The 21046-nt window shown below is 45.7% G+C and overlaps 1 protein-coding gene across 1 annotated transcript in view; it reads left to right on the top strand.

Moving 5' to 3' along the window:
- Window positions 1-21046, top strand: part of EPB41L4B (erythrocyte membrane protein band 4.1 like 4B) — a 950447-nt gene that overhangs the window by 357556 nt on the left and 571845 nt on the right. The window contains exon 2 of the mRNA XM_069620555.1: window positions 8517-8621. Within this exon, the coding sequence (XP_069476656.1) occupies window positions 8517-8621 (105 nt within the window). The remainder of the gene's footprint in view (window positions 1-8516; window positions 8622-21046) is intronic.

Below are 21046 nucleotides of genomic sequence, written 5' to 3'. Positions count from 1 at the left end.
GGCTCTTCCGCCTGTGCCTGCATTGTCCCCAGTGGACAAGGCAGTGCCTGACACTGCTCAGCAGGATTCTGACCTGTCAGATGACCCTCAAGGCGATCAGGACAACGAGGACCTTCCTCCCTCTATCAGAGCCATTGATGACCGGGTACTGGACATGAGTTTCTTAGATGTTCTGGTGCCCGAGGCACCCGCTCTGCAGGAGGGCGTGCTTTCTGGGGCGTTCACCCTGTCTCCATTGGAGTGTACCAGCCTGTTCCTGCAGAAGGACGTTCTGGCCGAGGTCCAAAGAGTCTGGGAAAAGCCACACTCAGGACTTTTTGTCAATAAGAAGATTGACGTGAGGTACAGGCTGCATTCTTTGGAAGAGGTGGCACTGTCGTCTTGTCCGCCTCCCTCCTCCACAGTGGTGGCTGCGGCTATGTTGCAATCCAGACCTGCAGCATCCTCTTCCACAACGGCTACTCAGGTCTTAGGAAAGGAGGACAAGCTCCTGGACTCCCTAGGGAGGAAAATCTTTGCCAACTCAGCCTTGCAGCTCAGGCAGGCCAACGCTGAGTTGATATTGGCGGGAGCTAACATGCAGATGTGGAAAGGTCTGTCGGAGTTTGAGGAGCACATCCAGGTCGAGAAGTTGGAAGACTTCAAAGGAGGCCTTTCCGATGCCAGGGTCTTGGCCCAGGATCTCCTGGAGGCTGCGGCTCATCACGTAGACACCTCGGCTCAGGGCCTGATGTTTGGGGTCGATACCTCACGGCCGGCGTGGCTGCATGCCACTAAATTTTCTAAGGAAGTGCAAGACAAGGTGTTGGACCTTCCATTCGATGGTAAGGAGCTTTTTCATTCTACTACTGATGTAGAGCTCACCAAGACCAAGGATAGCACTCAGATGGCTAAATCATTGTCTGTTCTGGTCAAAGCTCCTTTCAAATCCCAGAGACCATTGTCGCAAAGTCAACCCTCCTCTGGTTTTAGGGGCTTCCTCGACTGCAAATCTCGCAGAGTGGATACTCCTGTGGGGAATAACCGCCGTAGACAACGACACATGCGGTTTTTATCCCGCTCCTCAGCCTCCTCATCAGGTTCAGGTGGCACCACCACCGATAAACCTGCCAAATGAGGGTTTTCCGTGCTCGCACGAGACCCCGGTGGGAGGACGCATTGCGTCTCATTGGGAGGCGTGACAGACCATCACAGAAGACAGATGGGTCTCGTCAGTCGCTCGAGCGGGCTTCCGCTTACCTTTACCCCCTACCCCATCCCTCAACCCTCCTTTTCAGCTGTCGGGCTCACTCTCCGTCAAGGCCAAAGTTCAGAAACTTCTGGACCTCAGAGCTGTTGAACCCGTTCCCCTTGGGGAGCGAGTGGAGGGCTTCTACTCCCGGCTGTTTACGGTGCCCAAACCCAACCAGGCTGGCCTGCGCACCATCCTAGACCTTTCCCAGTTCAATCTTTTCCTACCCCAAGAGAAATTCAAGATGATCACGCCCAGCCAGATACGCTCCTCCTTACAGATGGGCGATTGGCTCAGCGTTGTGGATCTTCAGGATGCGTGTATGCATTTCCTGATTTGGAATCCACACAGGAGATATCTCTGCTTCTCTTTGGGAGAGGAACACTTCCAGTTTCGGGTGCTTCCTTTTGGCCTCAGCTCGGCGCTGCGTGTGTTCACGAAGATGATGTCGGTGATTGCGGCCTATCTTCGTCTCCAGGGTATCCATGTGTATCCTTATTTGGACGACTGGCTCTTACGCAGCTCTTGTCCGCTGGCAGCAGCGGGCAACCTCCAGTCTCTCCTTCAGCTCCTGTTCCATGTTGGGCTGTCGGTGAACTGGCAGAAATCCTCCATAATGGTCTCACAGGACCCGATCTTCCTGGGTTTTCGTTGGAACACGATCGACTACAGAGTGTATCTGACCGAGGACAGAATGGCGGATCTGTTAGCCAATTGTCAGATGTTTGCACAGTCGGAGAGCATGTCGGCCTGGTGGTTCCAGAGGCTTCTGGGTCTCATGGCCTCGTGTGTACTGGCTCTTCCTATTGCTCGTCTCAAAATGAGACGGACCCAGATGTCTCTTCGGAGTTCATGGCGTCAGGCAGTGGATCCGGATTCCATGCGGATAATGATTCCGGATTCCATGAGAGTGGACCTGGATTGGTGGTCATCTCTCAGCAATCTGGGGGCGCTGGGTTTCAGGACCCGGTCCCCATGGTGACGATCACAACGGACTCCTGCCTTCTAGGGTGGGGTGCGACATTAGATCTTCTTCAGGTCTCGGACCTCTGGTCACCTCAGGACAAGCTCCTGCACATAAATCATTTGGAGCTTCTGGTGGTCTTCCTGGTGCTCAGGGCGTTCAGAACGCTCATTGTCAACAAGGTGGTCTGCATAAGAACGGACAATGTAGTGTCAATGTATTACATAAACAAGCAAGGGGGAACGAAGTCTTCCCCCCCTCGTGGACCTGTCCATCCAGATTTTGGAGTGGGCCGTGCTTCATGGTGTCAAGCTGCTTGCAGTGCGCATCCCGGGCCAGCTGAATGTCACAGCGGATGCCCTCAGCCGGCGGACAGTGGTCAGCTACAAATGGGAATTGAAGGCGGAGGTCCTCTCATGGATTTTCTCGCGTTGGGGCACACCGGAGGTGGACCTCTTCGCTACGGCGGTGAACAAGAAGCTTCCTCAGTATCCCTCTAGACGGGGGCTGGGAGCCTCCTCTCTGGGGGATGCTCTCGAGATTCCATGGCACAACATGAGAGCTTACGCCTTCCCGCCTCTGCCTCTAGTTCACCGTGCAATTTGGAAGTTGAAGAACAGGGCAAACTGTTCCCTTCTACTCATAGCCCTGTGGTGGCCGGCCAGGTTTAGGTTCTCAGAACTTCAACACCTGTCGGTGTATCCGCCGATCAGGTTACCAGTAACGCCCGATCTTCTTCATCAAGGGGAACAACAGATGTGGCACCCCTCGCCACAATCGCTCAGCTTGGCGGCATGGTGCCGGAGTTCAAGTCTTTAGAGCATCTGAGTTTGTCTGCGGATAACATGCGCATTATCCAGGCAGCCAGGAAACCCTCGACCAGATCTCAATACAAGAGTAAATGGCTCAGGTTCTGTCATTGGTGTTTGGAGAAGAAGTTGGATCCGAGGGTGGCCACGATTGACACGGTGCTGTCCTTCGTGTCCTCCCTAACAGAGTCAGGGGTTCATGTTCTGTCATGCAGGACTTATCTCTCAGCGGTTTCCGCTTACCTTTCTACAGACCTGTGTTCTTATTCTCCAACTAACCCAGTGGTGAAGAGGTATTTTGCTGGCTTGACACGCCTCTACCCTCCTGTTCGTAATCCGCACCCGCCATGGGACCTAAATGTAGTCCTGATGGCGCTGTGCCATAAACACTTTGAACCAATGGCTACGGTGGACCTCAAGTACTTGTCTTGGAAAGTGTCCTTTCTGGTCGCCGTTACATCAGCAAGGAGAGTGAGTGAACTCAAGGCATTATCGGTGTAGCATCCTTTCTTGGTCTTTCACAAGGACAAGGTAGTCCTTCGGACAAACCCGGCTTTTCTACCGAAGGTGGTGGCTGAATTCCATCTGAATCAGTCGATCTCCCTTCCGGTCTTTTTTTTCCGAACCCTGCCTCAGAGGCTGAAAGGGTTCTACACTGTCTTAATGTCCGAAGAGCTCTTAAGTTCTACCTGGACAGGACATCCGAGCTTAGGAGTTCTTCTCAACTTTTTGTGACCTTCGGTAACCCTCAGGGCAAGCCGGCGTCTAAGGCAACTATTTCTAGGTGGATCGCCGCCTGCATCACGGAGTCTTTCACCGTCCAAGGGCTGAAACCTCCTAAGGGTATCCATGCACACCTGGTGCGGGGCAAGGCAGCCGCGGTTGCTTTTCAGAAATATGTCACCTGGGAGTCCATCGCTAGGGCAGCTACTTGGGCCTCCCCATCTGCTTTCTGTAAGCATTACTGTCTCGACATGAGCTCAAGAGCTGACGCTCAGTTTGGTCAGGCTGTGCTGAAGAACCTGTTTCAGTAAGGGGTATTTCCATCCACCTGTAGTTCCTGTAAGGAGTGCTTGGGAATCTCCCACAAGTATGGAGGAAAGGGGACGGGACATAGGAGTATTACCAGGTCACTCACCGTAGTGACCACCTTACTCCTAGTCCAAAGTCCCCTTTCCTCCATACGCCCGCCCGCCGTCCCCTCTAACAAGGTTCCTCTGTTATAGCTAATAGGTCTTTGACCTGGCGATAGAAAAGGACTGATGGGCGATGTGGGGGCGGAGCCAAGGTGGGCAGGGTTACGGCTGCGTGCCGGGCCCCACACAGGAAAGAGAGGAGGGACGCATTTTTGATGCTTTTTACAAAGTGCTCCGGTCCCGTCCCACAGGACGGAGAGATGTCCCACAAGTATGGAGAAAAGGGGCTATGGACTAGGAGTAAGGTGGTCACTACGGTGAGTAACCTGGTAATTTGCCTTGTGGACATTAATCGAAGTGGGCAAATACCCTGCAATGATTGTTTCCCCCACCCACAAGGCTAGATTATTTGTTACCACCTGCGCTTAAGTTAGGATATTACAATTCACCATAAGTGCTGTCTCCTTATGGAGGAACGCCAAGACTGGATATTTTAAGACTATATCAATACATTCCATATTAATAGTAAATAAAGCACACAATTACCTCACATTTAGAATTATTAGTTGGTAACAATTTTACTTATTGGGTATTTGTAATGCGCCTATACACAATGTGTTTCAAGGTGCAACAAGACAAGAGGGGGAGGGGAACTGGTATAAAAAAAACTATCCTATTAGTTCTTGTGACATTCGGATCGTGCAAGTGCAATAAGACTATAATACAAGAACGCGGACAGAATTGTACGGAGCTCGTTTTTTGAACTGCAGAGGCTGGGATTTAACCTGTGAATCTTTTTTGTTATGCTGAAAAGCTACGTTCCAAATTAGCAATCAATACCATTGGCCCTGATTTGAGAAAGACGGCGCAGTCCGTTGAAACACGTGTCATCATAAAGGGCACCCGTTCTAACTAATACAGAACCATATTTACTATATTCCAATTGAGTGGGGTATTTCTTTGTCAAAATTGGCGCATGAATGGAAAAGTGCAACTACCTTCTACAATGTCTTTTTAAAAACGGAGTGGAGGAACCATATTTTCTCCGATGTTGCGCAATTCTTGCGACAATCATTATCCTTTCAACAAATCATAGGGCGCTGAGGTCTACCTTGATAAGTGTCCATTGGAAAGGTTCCTCACCAGGATTTGCCTGTTATAATGCAAGATTGACAATTAAAATTGTTTAAAACTGTTATGAAACATGCCTTAAACGGTTCACAAGTTTTCACAGGAGCTTCCAAAATTCGACATTTTATGATTGCACAGCCAGGACCCACATTTTGCTTCGCTCTAAAAAATGCCCACGTCCTGGTGCAGATTCCCTGTACATGACCCTCACCCCTCTCTTGCTAAAGTGGGCATACCTTCATATGCAGAGGTTATTTATTGTGGATGGTACTATGCAAGACTTACTGAATGGCGCAGAAGAGTTAAGGATGTGGTGTTAAATTGCAGACACTTGACACTTTATTTTCATGTATTCTTATCATAACATCACACATATGTCTATTGATGTTTCTGAAAATCTTTAACCACCTACATACAGCGCTTGAAGTCAAAATTGTGTGCGCTTTGGCGTTTAAAAAAAAGGACCACTATGTTCTTCTTTTTTTGATGCATCCTAATAATGAATCCATTGAACGTTACAATACCTATTCTGGGCCATATTCCCATTATTGGCTCGGTTTTGCATTTCCATTTACGGCATAGTCGTGCACCTCTGGCCGAGGTAAGCGCCCCGTACTGCTATTCTATGCGCTTCGAGGCATCTGCAGTTTAGGGCCGATTGATCCATTTGGTTATTGCAGATGGGTTGATGCTGCTTGTGTGGGAGACTCGTGCTATGAGGAGAAATGTCTCCCAACTGCACAAGGATTCTAGTGTAGACCACCTCTCAGCCAATCGGAATGCAGTCTAGAATCTCTGGAATAGACCTCATCCCAAATATTGAGACTCGAGCAGCAGCCTGACAAGCAGCACAGACACCATTGCCTTCAGATGCGCAGAGACCGAGAAGAGCATATCCAAGTTCAGATCCCCAAATATAAAGGTAGACGGCAGTAAAAAGCAAAATGTGTAAAGGTTCCAACCTCCATGATCATGAAATGACCACGCCAGTTTCTTGCGTGTGCTGATCCTTTCCGCGCAGTGAAGCGCTTGTGCTTTAGTTGCATATCCCCATGCTCTCCTACCCCATTGAGTTTGAAGGTGGTCCTTCTCACTCCGGATGATGATCTGTTCCCAACTCTGAGCTCTCAGCGCCACCTCGTTAAGGACACGGGGAAAGGTCATTATCCCACGATAGTGACCTTTCCCTAAGTCTATAAGGGTTACTGCCGTTGATGTGTCTGGTGGGGTATGTGCAAAAGAAGGCCATGAAAGGCTGGTCTTTCTCAGTTGCTTTTGTATCTTATGTGGTGTTGCGTGACCCGTCGAATCCCAAATATTAAGTGATGTATGCATTTAGCTGAGAGAGGAACATTGCTCTCTGAGATTCAATCCTAGTCTAGGGTTTTCTTTAAGGTGCCGTAACCTACATTTCAAATATGTCTTGTTCCAGGTTTTAAATTAGTTAAAAAAAAAGGAAATTGAAATTGCGTTTTTAGTCGTAGCTTTATTGTTACGTTGCGGTAATGGCTCTGCTATACAATCTATCTGGCGGGTGCCAGTGTGCATCGCTTAGCGGCTTCAGCCAGTATCCACCCTTGGGGGAGATACCAAAGGCACTAAGGCAGTGGAAAGGTATGGGATGAGGCACTTCTGATATGGAGTAATTCTGACAGATCTACTGTACTTAAATCACATTTGGATTAAGAATGATGTCATTATGTTTTGGTCTTCTGCATTGCTTCGTGTGGTATTTCCCCTGCCTCCAAGTTCTGTGACAACAGGTGTTGTTACTCAACAGAATGGTACGCAGAGTACAGACCTCCGAATGATGAAGGGCTCAGGTAGGCCCTGGAGATGATTTGACTTTTATCAGTGCATGCTGACCCCATTCGTAAGGAGCATGCTTAACCCATGAGCTACCTGGGCAAACACATGGTTGACGTGCTGATCTCGGCCGAACTTGCCAGCATCTACATATGTTTCCAATGTGCTAACAGGCGCCTGAGCTCTCATTGCAGACAAACCCGTCACGTGTGCAGTTTGATTTACGGGAATTTTTCCTTTTCAAACTAGGAATATAAGCGAGCGTTTTCTTCCCAGAAAGAGAGGTAGAACTGTCTAAACGTGAGCCTCTGAACCGCGCAGAGGAATAAGGCATTCTTCTGGCCGTCCTTACTGATATTTGCTAAAGTTATCGTGCCTTCTGATCAAAAAAGGTAGTTTCTATAATGAAACATCAATGCACAATCCTTCTTAAAGTTTATCATTGCTTTTCTCTTAATAACTTTTGACCCTGTTAATACATTTCTTTTATAGTGTTTGTACGGCTATTTTCCCTTAATCACTAATATTATTGTAATGAATTGTGTGCGTGTCCCCTTGGAAAAGAGTCTGTAATTAAACACAGACATGCCAATTTAATATATGAATCAATAAAGTAAATAATGAAAACGCGATCAACTTGGTATAACTTAAACCGAACCGATGGCAGTGGCTTTTGAAAAAAAAGTTAATCCAGGTTGTGCACGAGAAGGCACATTCTTTGCTTGACCTTGGCTTGGTATATGATATGATATGGCATTTGTAACGCGCCTATACACAAGTGTTTCAAGGCGCAACAGGGTGGTAGGGGTGTCCTGTGAATGGAGCGCTTCCCAAGAGTTTTAAAAGTGGCAATTGACTTCATTCGAGGACAGACTGTGCTTGCTTTCTTTTGGCTTGAAGATGCTCCCCAACTTGACTCTTTCTGCTGCCAGGTCCCCAACAGAGCTCACTTCCTGTGTCGAACTGCAAGAAACACTTAGCAAACACCCAATTTTCTTCCAAGAACGAAACTTGGAGCATGGAAAGCTGGCCTCCGTATACATGAGCTCTGGTTTAGCAGTGGTCGATAGCTGCGCACATCTTCCCTTCTTGTGCCACCTTCTCACCTCTGCGTATCATTTTACTCCTGGCACTCACAATGCAGCGCGTTAGAAAACCCAAATCAGTGCAATTCTTGAGAAGTGTTTAGGGACTGCATACGGTATTGAAACATTCAGCATTTATAGATTAAATTAATTTTAGACCCTATGATGATGATCTCGAGGTGGGCCGAGGGATTTGATAGATGACGTGATATATTTATTTTCATTTACACTGCGGGTTAGCCAAATGAAAGTCTATTATCATCCCCTGAAATGTCAGCATATCCACTTGCTGCCTATTCATTTAATAGTGCTTTGCCGGCTCACGTCTCCTTTCTCGTTCTCTTTATATTTCAGAAAAATGCCAAAGGCCAAGACTTGTTTGATCAGATCGTGTACCATGTGGACCTCGTGGAAACGGATTACTTCGGCCTGCAGTTCAAGGATGCGTCACAAGTTTCTGTATGTATAACCTTCTTATGTGCCTTGCCAAAGCCGCGCGAATGCAATTCTTTCATGGCAGGAGAGCTGGCGGAAAACGGTAAACAATGCTGCAAAAAACATCAGCAGATTGGTTCCACACCATGAAAAATGGGTCCGGCACACTCATGTGTGCCCTTCTGCCCCCTCAATCCTGAGTCATTTTGATTGGCTAAGAAAATAAAGTCAAGGGACCTTTGGCAGACAGTGTAATGTTCATAGTGGTGAATGAATCATGTTGACCCAACTTGTGGTTAGGGCGAAAAAATGCTGGCTTTCTGTAGACTAGTTGTCCAGGCATGGAGCGAAAGAGTAGAACGCCCGAAGGAAGATGTTACACCAGGCAGCAACAGGCATGAAATCTCAAGATAAGATGAGCCGCATTTGACAATGGGTTGAACTCTATATTTTCAAGGCTGGAAGTGAGATTGTATGATGGGATTGAGTGGTCAAATTGGCACTGCCACTAAGATATTGATTTAAAGGTAAGGGAAAGTATGAGGCAAACTGTGCGGATGAAATGTGGTTATTTTGCTCTTGTAAAATATAAAAACTTGGGATACTCTCTGAGGCCACACACATTGAGGAAACCAGCAAAGTGCTGAATTCATGCACGTGTGTCTGATTTGCTGTTCCTGGCTGGTAGATGATTTAAGCTCTTTGAATAGATTCATGCAAAATAGCAATATTTAGAGTATATCTTTGCATTTATTAAAGAACACAGTGTAATTTCGAGCACAAATGACTTGCAAAGCAGCTAATTACTGAGAGTAGAGGAAGTCCTAGGGCAGGGGTCTGCAAACCTTTGCTCTCCAGATGTTTTGGACTGCAACTCCCATGACCCACAACCATTGACTGTGCCGGCTAAAGTCGATGGATGGTGTAGTGCAAAACACCTAGAGACCCTGGTGTTGTAAACCCTTGTTTGTCTTTACATAAGAGCAGTGTTGTATTGAATCAAATACTGGGTGGTGAAGGGTTTTTTCGCTTTTGCACACAGTGATGCATAACGTTTCAGGATGCGCAAGCAGGCCCAGAATTCACCCAGGCTTTAAATTCCAAATGCAATTAAACATTGCGAGGAAATTCAAATGGAATCAATTGCGCCAGAAATCAATTTCTATTCTGCAAAGCAAGTTTGACTGAACTGAGTTTACAGGCACGATGGTATTGCATTCAGTTACTGGCAAAGAATGGGCAGCAGCGGTGGCAGTGGCATAGAGGATTGACAGGCTGATGTGTATGTCATGTTCCCTCTAATTGAGAGTATGCATAGGGCTGCCCCTCACGACACAGGACCGACTGTCCTGTCACAAGAATCCAAAGTTTAACAAAGCACATTCCTGTGATGGCGCTGTGAGTTAGTGGAAGAGACCTAGTGTTGCCCCCTCATGGGACATAGTGGGATGCTGGGCATCGGTTTCCTGGACCATCTCTTCTGCCCTGCAAAGTCCCCATCTTGTGCCACAAGCGTGCACTTTGTGATCATTGAAAGTCCTCCTTAGTTGTAAGTTATGTTCCATTTAATGTGCGTTTGCTCCCTGTACTTTCATTGTAACCTATACTTGCATTAATGTTAATGTCCAGCCATCCTTCCAGGGAAGACCTCCTGTGCAGAATGTAACTAGACACTGCCTTGTTCAGGTGGTGCCTTACCACAGGAATATGGAATTGGATCTAAAATACCACGAAGTATAATAAAACACATGCACACATGAAAGAAGTTACTTACCACTTTGAAAAGCACCGAGTTGTTGTCCCACGAGGACTCCACGGCCCGAGCAAGGAATTTTGGAGGTACCAAAAGGGGTCTACGGCTCTTTCTGAGGGATTTGGAATTCAGAAGTCACGAAAGTGTTGCTAGAGAAGGAAAACGAGCTTGAAAAGCAGATGGAGGGGGCATAAACCCGCTTTGAAACAAAGGAAATGCTAAGCGGGACAGGGAAGCATACAAGTGTGAAAAATGTGGTGCATGAAAGGCCAAGAGGAAGGTTAATGCTTCCATTAATCAAGATATGTGATCAACGCTTAGTTCAGGGCACACCTTGGTCATTTTCAGCTATGAGGATAAATGAATTGCCAGTTTAGTCGTAGGAATGCTGTATAGTTTACATTAAAACTGTGGGCCTAATTCACAGAAGCGTTTTATAATGGCAAACCCCCATTGGAAAACGTTCTGTGAATAAGGTCTTCGGTGTCAAAAGGCACCGATGGCCCTTAAAGGAGCACCAATAAATGCAACAACATAATTTCTAAATTAGAGGATCCAGTCGGGCTTGGTAGAGACCGGATGCAAAATAGATCTACGACTTTCCAGCAGGTGTAGTAACTTGGAACCAACGAAAGGTTACAAGTAATCCCAGCTCTTGGAAAGCCTGGTAGAGCAGGCAGCAGGAGGCTGAGTAGCCGGGTGAAACAGAACTTGGTGGGTTGCATGGACTGCTGGAACTTCTGACTGTTTTTATTATTCATTTGTCTGCATTGATGGACGCATCACGATTTTCCATTTGTTTTTGTTTTTTCTTTTTGCCTTGGTTGGCACGCAATGCTTTCAGTACATTGCCCGTTTTAGTAGTTAGTGTTTTAAGGGTCCCCTTTTAGGAGGCACCAGCATGGGTTTGTCCGCCTATTGCTTCCGAGGGGCCGCGCATGACTGAGACTATGGTAGGAGCCAGTTGTCCGAGCACGTCACCCATCCCCAGAAGGAGACGGCAGTGAGGTCAGTGTGCTGCTTCCCTGCAACATGTGTTAAAAGTGAAGTAAGCCGGAGCTTGGATTCTGCTGTGAGTAGTAACACAAGTAGTTTGAGGGGCAAGGTCCCTAGCAGGCGCGCTGTCAATGACAGAGCGCAGCTCTATGAACTGTATCACCTCAAGATGCTTGTTTAGAATGAGTGAGTTGATCAAGAAGTTAGTCATTCGGGTGGTGTTAACGTGGTTCTACTTTGATGTGTGTTGCCAGTGTTCTTTGATAGGTGCTGCTGTTGAGGGTTTGATTTTGACATAGTTGTCCTTTGGGGTGCCATCAGTCAGATTGCCATGGCAGGCTGTGCTATCCACGGTCTAAATTCTCACATTCTCAAGATGGTAAGGGGTGCCGTTAGTTGTGCAGTACACCTTGCCATTTGGGGGTTCTTCGCACATTCTGAAAAGCATGATTGAATATACTGGTCGAATGTGGCTCTGTGATGTTTATCAGGTTAACATGCTTCTTGGTCATGTGAAGTGGATTGGGACAGAAGTGTTGTCAGTCGTTGGTGGGTTGCTTTCCAGCGGGTACATTACTGCTCTTTAGGGAAGATGCATGGTCTGGAGTGAAGTGATTAAGCATTCCATTAGCTCGATGAGCTGTGTCGCTCCTTCGTTGGTCAAGGAGGAACTAGTCTAAGAACCATGACACAGACGCCTGCTTTACTCCGGGCTTGTGGGATTCAGTGACCTCTTAGAGGACTGTAAAAGAGCTCTGTATAGGATGCCCCTGGGGATCAGTACCCTTCCTAGAATGTAATGCAGCAACCTTTACTCTTAGTAGGTCTAATAGGGTTAATGTGCCCGTGCTCACAGTACAGCAGATGGTCTCAGAATGATTGAAGCATGACTCTTGATGTTGCAAAGAAGATTTGGTAATGTCTCAATACGTGATTATTTTGTCTATGCTTCCTTCCTAAATGTCAACAGCTAGTGAGGGCCCTCCCTTGCTCTGTTGGCCTAGCATTGACATCTAAGAGACCTGTTCTCCCTCCTACATCCTTACTGGTCCTCTAGATCCTTACTGGCCTTTTGCATCCTTTCTGGAGGTCAGGAAGTAAATAAATGGCAACATCTTCCCTAAAATTGCTTTGTGGATGCTCAAGAGTCCAGATTTTAGAGTTGCCCTTTTTAAACAAACATGGCTGATGTGATGTGGGTCAGTGTGGCAGCAGCCTTACATTCTCCTTTTAGGATCACCTCTAACAAAAACACTATTGGAAATCAGTTCCACCCACCTGCTGAGTTTGCCCCGAGTTCAGCAGAATTTGCTTTTCTCTGTGATAATTCCAAAACACTAAATGCAGCTACGTTGCAGTCTACTTGTTGTCTGGAGAGAAATTTGATCAACTTTGATATTCTGCCTAATTAAGAAATTCAGATGAAGCCGTTCTTTGTCTAAACGGAATGCCTCCACTTGTCTTTGCTAAGGATAGCCTGAACGCCTCTTAAATCAAGAAGAGCCCTCTGCTATGGTCAGCTATGCTCAGAGATGCTTGAGTTGGCAGGCCTGGATGGAGATGTTGCAATTCCCAGCTAAATTCAAGCACGTTTGCTGGTGAAGTAAAATTCAAGCATTCCGATTATGCACTTCCTGCGTGGAATTGACCCCCTAGGAGGCAGCTTTGAAGGACCCAGAAGTCTGTCCCATTTCTTCTTTTTAAAGAGGGAATTGATCAACCTTGATAGCTGCAGAGTCTGCCATTAGATAACAGCAAGAAACAAGTTCTCCCCTACCTTCCACACAAAGTAACACACCTCTGCCCCCCATTTGTCATTCTGCTGAGACTGTTCTGCGAGGTTGAGTGAGTCTTTCATTTTTGGAGGCACTCATTTAGGAAAACAAGGCAAATGCCAGGCCTTCCTATTAATCGGATTAGTGATGTACCCTGTGGCCAAAATCTTTTTCCTCTGTATTTGTCATTTATGTAGTACTTTCGCCAAAGTGATGTTCGAGAAATTGACAGTATCAAAGATAGACAAAAATGTCAAAATAAGCATCAACGTATATTAAGACGGCGGAGCAGAGGAAAGAAAAGAATCTTCCTGTAAAGAACAGATAATGGCGAGAGAGGGAGCAAACTGACTATGAAGAGTTGGGAAGCCTTACAATGTTTAGGTGGAAGAAGAGAAAATGAAAACTAGATTGGGCAGCGGAGGGACAGGGAACAGTTAAGTTACTGGACGGCTGAAAGGAGAGAACCAGGTGGGATATATAGGGAGATGAGGGATGAGAGCATGAGAGGCGCCAGTCTATGTATACATTTATATATAATCCAAAGAAGGTGAACAGGTATGCCAGAGCTAAATGTGACCCAATGCAAGGCAACAAGTCAAGAGGTTATCGAAGACTGAGGTGGTAAAGGAAACAGAAGAGTAGAGCATAGATCATGAAAGTTCCAATGCATGCACCAGACGGCTGGCTGACTGAAAAAGCTCAACATTAATCTAGCCATGCAGAACAAAGGGTAATTACAAGAATCTTTATGATTAGTTATGTTAGAAACTGGCAGATTTGACTAACATGGAAAAGAAGGAAACAAGCTTACCTTACTGCATGGTAAATGTGTAAAAGGAACGGGAAAGTTCAACAATAAGCCCAAGACCTCACACTGATGTTGACAAAGGGAGAAGAAATAAAGATGGAGGTGAGAAGGAAGGAGAAGGGACAGGAGCAGTGAAATAAGGAATTTCAGTTTTTGAAGGATTACGATGGAGTGCGTGAGAGAGCGTCCAAGTTTGAAGAGCAAGCAGACCTGCAGAAAGCGACGCATGAAGGGAATCGGACAAGGAAGAAAAAGCCCTGGAATGATGCATCAGTACCAGGGTCTTCATGGGGCCTTTCAGATATCTTCCAGCTGTGCCAAGCCACTTTCAGATATGACCGGCTAACCACCGACCCCATGCTGTAGTTGGGCAAAGGCAGCTTGATTGGCAAGTGCTGTATGGTCTTTGTCAGATGTCACTCATTCAACTGTTCATGAAAAAAGTAAGAAAGGAAGCATGTCACACTCCTGCTAATGAAGGGCTGGGTGGCCGTTGCCCACCAATAACAAGGCTGTGACTCATATCATCGCGAGATTTGCAGCAAAAGAGAAGGACACGTTCATCGACCCTGGGCTGACAGTAGGTGTTAGTCTTGCGTATGACCCTCATCAGCGTTTGACAACGGCCATTTATCACTTTGTGTACTCCTCGAACTGGTGCTGTGCGCCACCTCACAAAAGAAGCCTGCGGAGAGGCTAAGAAAACCTCTGTGTTGCTGCTGCTTTGAAGGCCTTCCGTTTTCTTCCTCAGACACTTTGCCATTTGGTTTATTTCAGACAAAGCTGATGTGTCTTTGAAATCGTTTCTGGCACGAGATATCACCAGCAGGATTACTGCCAGCCACAGTTAATCTCAGCATGAGTAACACAGCCGAGTAATACAGTGGTCCACATTGTTACTGAGGTTAATGCTCGTCACATGGCACAATTGCTGGGAGGGCCATATTTACTGCGGGCCATTTCAAAACAATCTGGCCTCCTGGTATAGAGTATAAATTCACTCCAGCCCTCAGCAAAGACATGTGTATCATTCTGCGACAAGTCTCTTCTCCCAATCTATGTGGGAGCCCATACGTTCTTTCTTCCCCTGCGTGGTCTTTTTCCTATCATCACACTGTTCTCCCCTGTGGATTTCACCCTCCCCCCTCTCTGTTGTCTCACTCCAATGGTCTCGCTGTCTTCTCTCTAAGCAGCCCCCTGTTATCACATGTCTAGTCTCTACTTACTCTCACTTTGGCCTTCTCTTATTTGCTTGCTTTTTCATTCACCCTTCTCTTTTCTTCCCTTCCTCCCATTTACCTTCCCATATTTAGTCTCACCCCATGTGTCTGTCAACGCAGCCCTCCACCTGCTTCTATATTACACTTTGCTCTATTATTCTTCTCCTCTCACACACACACGCTCCTTCGCCCGCTCCTGTCCTTCGCAACCACATCTCACCAACCTCTCTTCCACCCACCCTAATCCAGCACACGCCACTTACGCACACTTACTTGAACCTACCTTTTACTCCCCCCCAGGCTCTCCTCTGCCTCGAACCCTTCCCTCCCTCAGCCTCCTAATACTCCATTATCTTTTCCTTCCTCTCACACACCCACTTCCCACCCACACACCTTTACCTTTTCCATGCCCTCCTGTAATTAATGCACCTATCCTCTCTCACCTTGTGCTCTTTTTCACTCTCACTCTGCACAAGCACTTGCGAACTCGCCTACAGTGCAAAAGCACTTTACTATTTCACACTTCTCATGTAAATTGCACCAGAACCTGTGTTGTGTCTCACATGTACTTCTCACTCACATATCTCGGAACCTCATGCCTTACCGACCTCCCTTTGTTCTGAATGTTCACTCTTTCCAGTCTCACCTCTCAATCCCATGCTTTAACATCTGTCCAGGCCTCTCTACCCTGTCTCCCTCTTACCTCCACTTCACCACCTCTCTCCATCGCACCTGTTTTTCTCAGTATGCTTTTAACCTCCACCTCTAGTGGTGTCAATCTCTAAGCCTTTACATTGTTCCTACAGCTCCCTCCAGATTGTTTCTCTTCAATCGTGATCATTCTCCCATCTGTACCCCCCAGCTGCTATTCTCTAACCTCCATCTCTCCGGTTCACCGCCTCTCCCAGTTTGCTTTGTACATTCATCTTTCCATTTCCTTTTATTTACCTTGAGTTCCGGTTTTGCTCATATCTTCTTTCCATAGTTATTTACATGCGTCTCACTTCTTTGACCGTTACTTATCTCCCTGCATCTCTTTTCTATCTCATCTTTCACCCCATCTCGCCACTTTGTTATCACCAGCTTTCACCTAACTGTCACGTGTCTCTGGATATTATTTACCCTTTACCTTCCTTCACCTTTCTCTTGTGTTCCCCTGGTCAACCTCCCCATCTCTTGTATTTTACTAGGTTTTTGTTTCAGTCTCCCTTTTTATTATCTTTTCTTTTTATTCCCCCTTTGTGACAAAATGACTTCTGCACTGAAGGAGTACGGGGATGAGTAGTGGCTAAACCTCCTACTCGACCGCCACACTTCTACAAACCAACATTGATCCCAATCACAAGGGTAAAACGGGGACAGCCAAGAGATATACCTTCTTCACCTTTTGTGATAATGCGGCCTGAGGGAAGGCTATATACTCTCACAAGGAGTGTGAATGCGAGCCAACAGCAACCCAAACAGCAATAGTATGACGGATCCAAAATAAAATAATGTCCAATGAAGGATCTATACAAATATATACCTTCCGCAAATCAGTTGTACACTTGACTATCAAAAACACTTTAAAATCCATCCCTGTGAAAGATGAGAGATGCAAAACGTAATGCTGCAAAACAAGGCGTTCAAAAAGGAGAAATTGTAGGAGAAATTACAAAAATTATGTAATCAGTCTCTAAGGCCCCAAAAGGTGGACCAGTGGGACAGGGACACTTCAGAGTACCTTATTCCAAGTTTAAGCAGTTTGACTGTGTCAAACCAGGCTTCGAACCAAGATTATGTTTAGCAATTCGTATTGGTTCAAACAACAAGCTTGCATTCAGTTGGTTCAAAGCAGGTGCTCTGTGCAGTTCAAAGGCAGTGGTCGAGCGATGCTGTTTGGAGGGCTGTAATGATTGGTTTGAGATGTTCATAATCACTGGTTTAGGTGGACTCGTGTTGTGATACTCCAGCAGTTTGGGTTGAGGTCTGGCAGTTCACAGCTGTGATCTGGATGGTCTGATACAATGTTCGACCGATGGTGGTTGGAAGTCCTCTGCAGCGGCCAGCTGGTTGATCGGACCAAACAGTTGGCATGCTCTGCCTAGTACGATCGGTAGAGAGCGCTAGTTCAAAGGTGCAGCAGCAGTGCTTCAAAGGTCGAGAGAGTTCCAAAAGTAGCACTAGCAGGTCCCATTGGTTCAAAAGATAGCTAGAAGTCGTTTGACAGCAAAGGGCAGATATCCTGGCTGTTCTGACTCTCAAGATGCTGTGAGTTCTTTCAGGGTCTGCTTTGCCAGCCAAGGGCGGTTTACAAGCAGAGATGCAGGCCCTTGCCCCCAGCAAGAGCCACCCCAATGTTCCCTGGGAGTGGGTAGGGAGTAGATATTGTCTTTTTGTCAACACTCATTTTTCACCTGCATGTCTGAGGGCTTTGGAAAGATGAACTCTCCCAAAAGAGGTTTAATTATCTATTGTCCTGGATTATCCAAAAGTGAATCAATGAATGGGTGGGAGACCCCCTCTTTTACAGGCAAAACACCACATTGGATTGGAGGAAAGCAGGCCTGCTTAAAGGCATCCATTCCCTTTACTTGTGGCAAGTGGCCTTTACCTGATTGCATCAAACCTTCATGCTTTGTGCTAAAGGAAGTGTAGATGACCAGAAGCAAGGAGAGGTACCAATAAAAGCAAGATAATAGAATCCTTCTCCAATTTGCTAAGCTCCCTCTGACTACACGAACACTGCTCCCTTCTGTGACCTTTAGCATCAAAGATCCTTTGCTATGCAACACCCTGGTGTGAGACCAGATGCTTTGTATAGGGTGTGACCTTTTTATCCTGTTTCCTAGGACACCTCCTGCTAAGGGCTGTCCTGGTGGTCAGAGGTGTTACCCAACCTCACAAAGGATCAAAAGATAGGCTGATCCCACTGGCTAGTGTGCTGCTGGGTGCAAAAGAGACAGCTAGATTATGGCAAAAACCCACAGCCTGTCCATGGCTGGCCTAAACTCAGTAATAACATGTGTATGATACAGATCAGATGTGACTTTTATAATTATGTGGCATAGCAGCCATCCTACATCAAACACCAGTATGGATTATTTTTAAAGATTAAACTAGCACCAGTATAGTAGTTCCTCATAATTATGTGCTTTTGGGACAGATGTGTAAATTTTAAATGCAGCCTCTGTTCTTAAGTGCATTTGCTATCACCTCAGCTGTCAGACAGGACACCTGTGACCCCTGAACCTGCTCTGTGCTATCTGCGAGCAGGCACTGCAGATCAGGATACTGAACAAATGGCACAGGGCACAGGTGTAGACTAGACTTTTGGTATGGAGTCTGAAAGAGGAGGCTGCTTAGCAGACCACCCTTTCTTACCTGCATCATTTTATTATTAATACAAATCCAAAAGCAAGGGCTTCTACAATCTTGCCAGATGGCAATACTTCCCACCCTTTTTTCTTTTCATCACCCAATTGTCATCTTTGATAATCTTTCATGCATTCCATTTTCTTTTATGCATCTTCTTTATCCCTTCCTTTCAATCTCTCTTTCATTTTCTTTCTCTCCCCCCTTGCTTTGATGCAAACCTTCTTTCCTACCTTTGTTCATTGGTTATCTTTACCCTTATCTCTTGTCCTGTTTTTTATTTCACCTCATCCTATATGTTTCTCCTTTCTAAAAGCACTAGTTAATTTTCCGCTCCCCCCATTTAGTTGTGTTGCATTCCTCTGACACCCGTTGGCCTTGGCAAGGCAGCCCTTCTCCGGTTTTGTTTTTCATCACACTCAGTTAGGATACTAGCTTGCATTCTGTCATTATACTCTTAAAGTGTTATGACTTATTGTCTCTTGCGTTTACCCAATATACATATAAACTATATAACCTTTATATCAGTGGGTAACAAGCTGGGTCTGTCAAATGGAAAGATAAGGCAGGTGCCCCATCATATTTTACGGTTTATTTTTTTTAAATTATTTATTTTCATTTTGATCGGAAACACACAAAACATCAATTGAAATTTATCCAGACATTTACAAAATTACCCAAAAACTATGATTCATATAAAGTCCAACAGTAAAAACTATATAAAAAAAATCACAAATGTAAATATCCCCCCCCCCACCCCCACAAACCCACCACATAGAAAATCTGCAACAAACAGAGACTAACACAGGTCCAAATCTTTTCAAAAAGAAAATCTTTTCGTCAATCCAGTCATCAATATTTGGGGACGTTCTATATTTCCAACCACGTAAAATCATTTTCTTTCCAATTGCAGCACCTCTAAGTAACCATATCTTTTGACATGTGGACACATTTTATAGCAACTCATCTCCACCCAAGATCAATGTTTTAAAGTCATAATCAATTTTCTCACCTGGTACCTCCAAAAACAATGCACAAATATCCAACCAAAAGTCATGCACCCTCACGCAATCCCACAACATGTGTTCCAACGTACCAATCTGATGTACACATCATATTTCACTGTTAATTATCCTTCCTCCTCTTTCCGGAGAAACCCCTCCCACTCCATCCATCATTTATGCATTTGTCTGAACGACAGACAAATCACAATAGCACACCTTCATTTTATGTCCCTAGATGACCCATTGTATTACTTGACCTCAAAGTTAGCTCTGAGCACCTTTGTATGGCTTAGTGCCTGTGGGCCTCATTGCCCACTCACAGCTTCTGGATCACATTTAAAGGGGTTTAATCCATACGTATACAACAACATAAAATGGGTTAACACATATTACACTTTAACTATATCACCCTACCAAAGACAAAGCCTGTGTCCACCATCTCCAGCCAGATCTACCACAGTTATGCAGTTTTTGTATCATTTTGCATGCAGCAAGAATCCTTTAATTGCACAGATTATATTAATCGTGCAGCAAAATAAGTGAGTTTTTTTAAATCGTAGGCCAAATTAAAGGAATAGGTCATAGTCCACACTGTTTGAATGGTATTTGGTTTTATTTTAAGTTTGTCAGGTGGAGGAACTATTTGTATTTGTTGCTTGGGACCCAGATTTCTTTTGCAGCCTAATTACAGATGAATACAGCTGGAGATTGAGGTACCTGGGCAGCGCAGGAGGGGAGGGGCCAAAAAGTCTTCATAAGTATAGCTTGCATACACTTTTCAAGGTTTTATTCATGTGCGCCAGCCTACAACACAATCAATTTAATATTTTAAAGAAACATGAATAAATGCCTTAAAATCTGAATATAATGTACTTCAATTATGCTGTTAGTTTTTTGTGTCCCAGGTCTGTGGAGCTGCTAGTGAGCGTAGACTACTGAAAACGTCCCGTGGAGGTAGATTACACTATCCCGGGAGTATGGTGATGAATAGGCGTGTCTTTAAAGGATAGGATCCAGGGAAGAAGAATCAGATTGGCTAAAGGGAAATAATGAAACAAAGTGATTAGAAATGATGTGTTAAGAAAGCTGCTGGATATTGCAAGGCCAGAGGGAGGAGATGACCGAGGGCACCAGGAAAGGAAGATGCCGTATTTGGGAGGGGGAGGAGGATTGTTAGGCTGAGGTCTGTATGGACACTCATTCTTCCAGTGCCCCACCTGCATACAATAATTGCAAGCATTGCACTTTTGTATTCTCTAAGCTGCCCCAGTGTGTTCCCATTGGGTGCTTCCCTTACCCTCAAAATCAACCCCTGAACCCACCCCATTGGAGGTTCCTGTGCCTTCAAATGTTATTGTATGAGCTTGTTTTCAGTATTCTCTTCTGTTCCTGGCGCTCTACACAGATATTCGCAATTGTCACTCCGTCCAACAAAGGCTTATTCTGCCACTGCACACACATTGTTTTCAACTGGGCTTGGAGCTTAGGTTTCAGGCCAGGGAAAATGCAGTTAGCTAGCACCTCTTGAGCTATTTT

Source organism: Ambystoma mexicanum, chromosome 5q (genome assembly GCF_040938575.1).
Source record: "Ambystoma mexicanum isolate Mex_15411 chromosome 5q, UKY_AmexF1_1, whole genome shotgun sequence".
Classification (NCBI taxonomy): domain Eukaryota; kingdom Metazoa; phylum Chordata; class Amphibia; order Caudata; family Ambystomatidae; genus Ambystoma; species Ambystoma mexicanum.
Note: the sequence above shows the minus strand (reverse complement) of the source record. Positions and strands in the feature narration are given on the sequence as shown.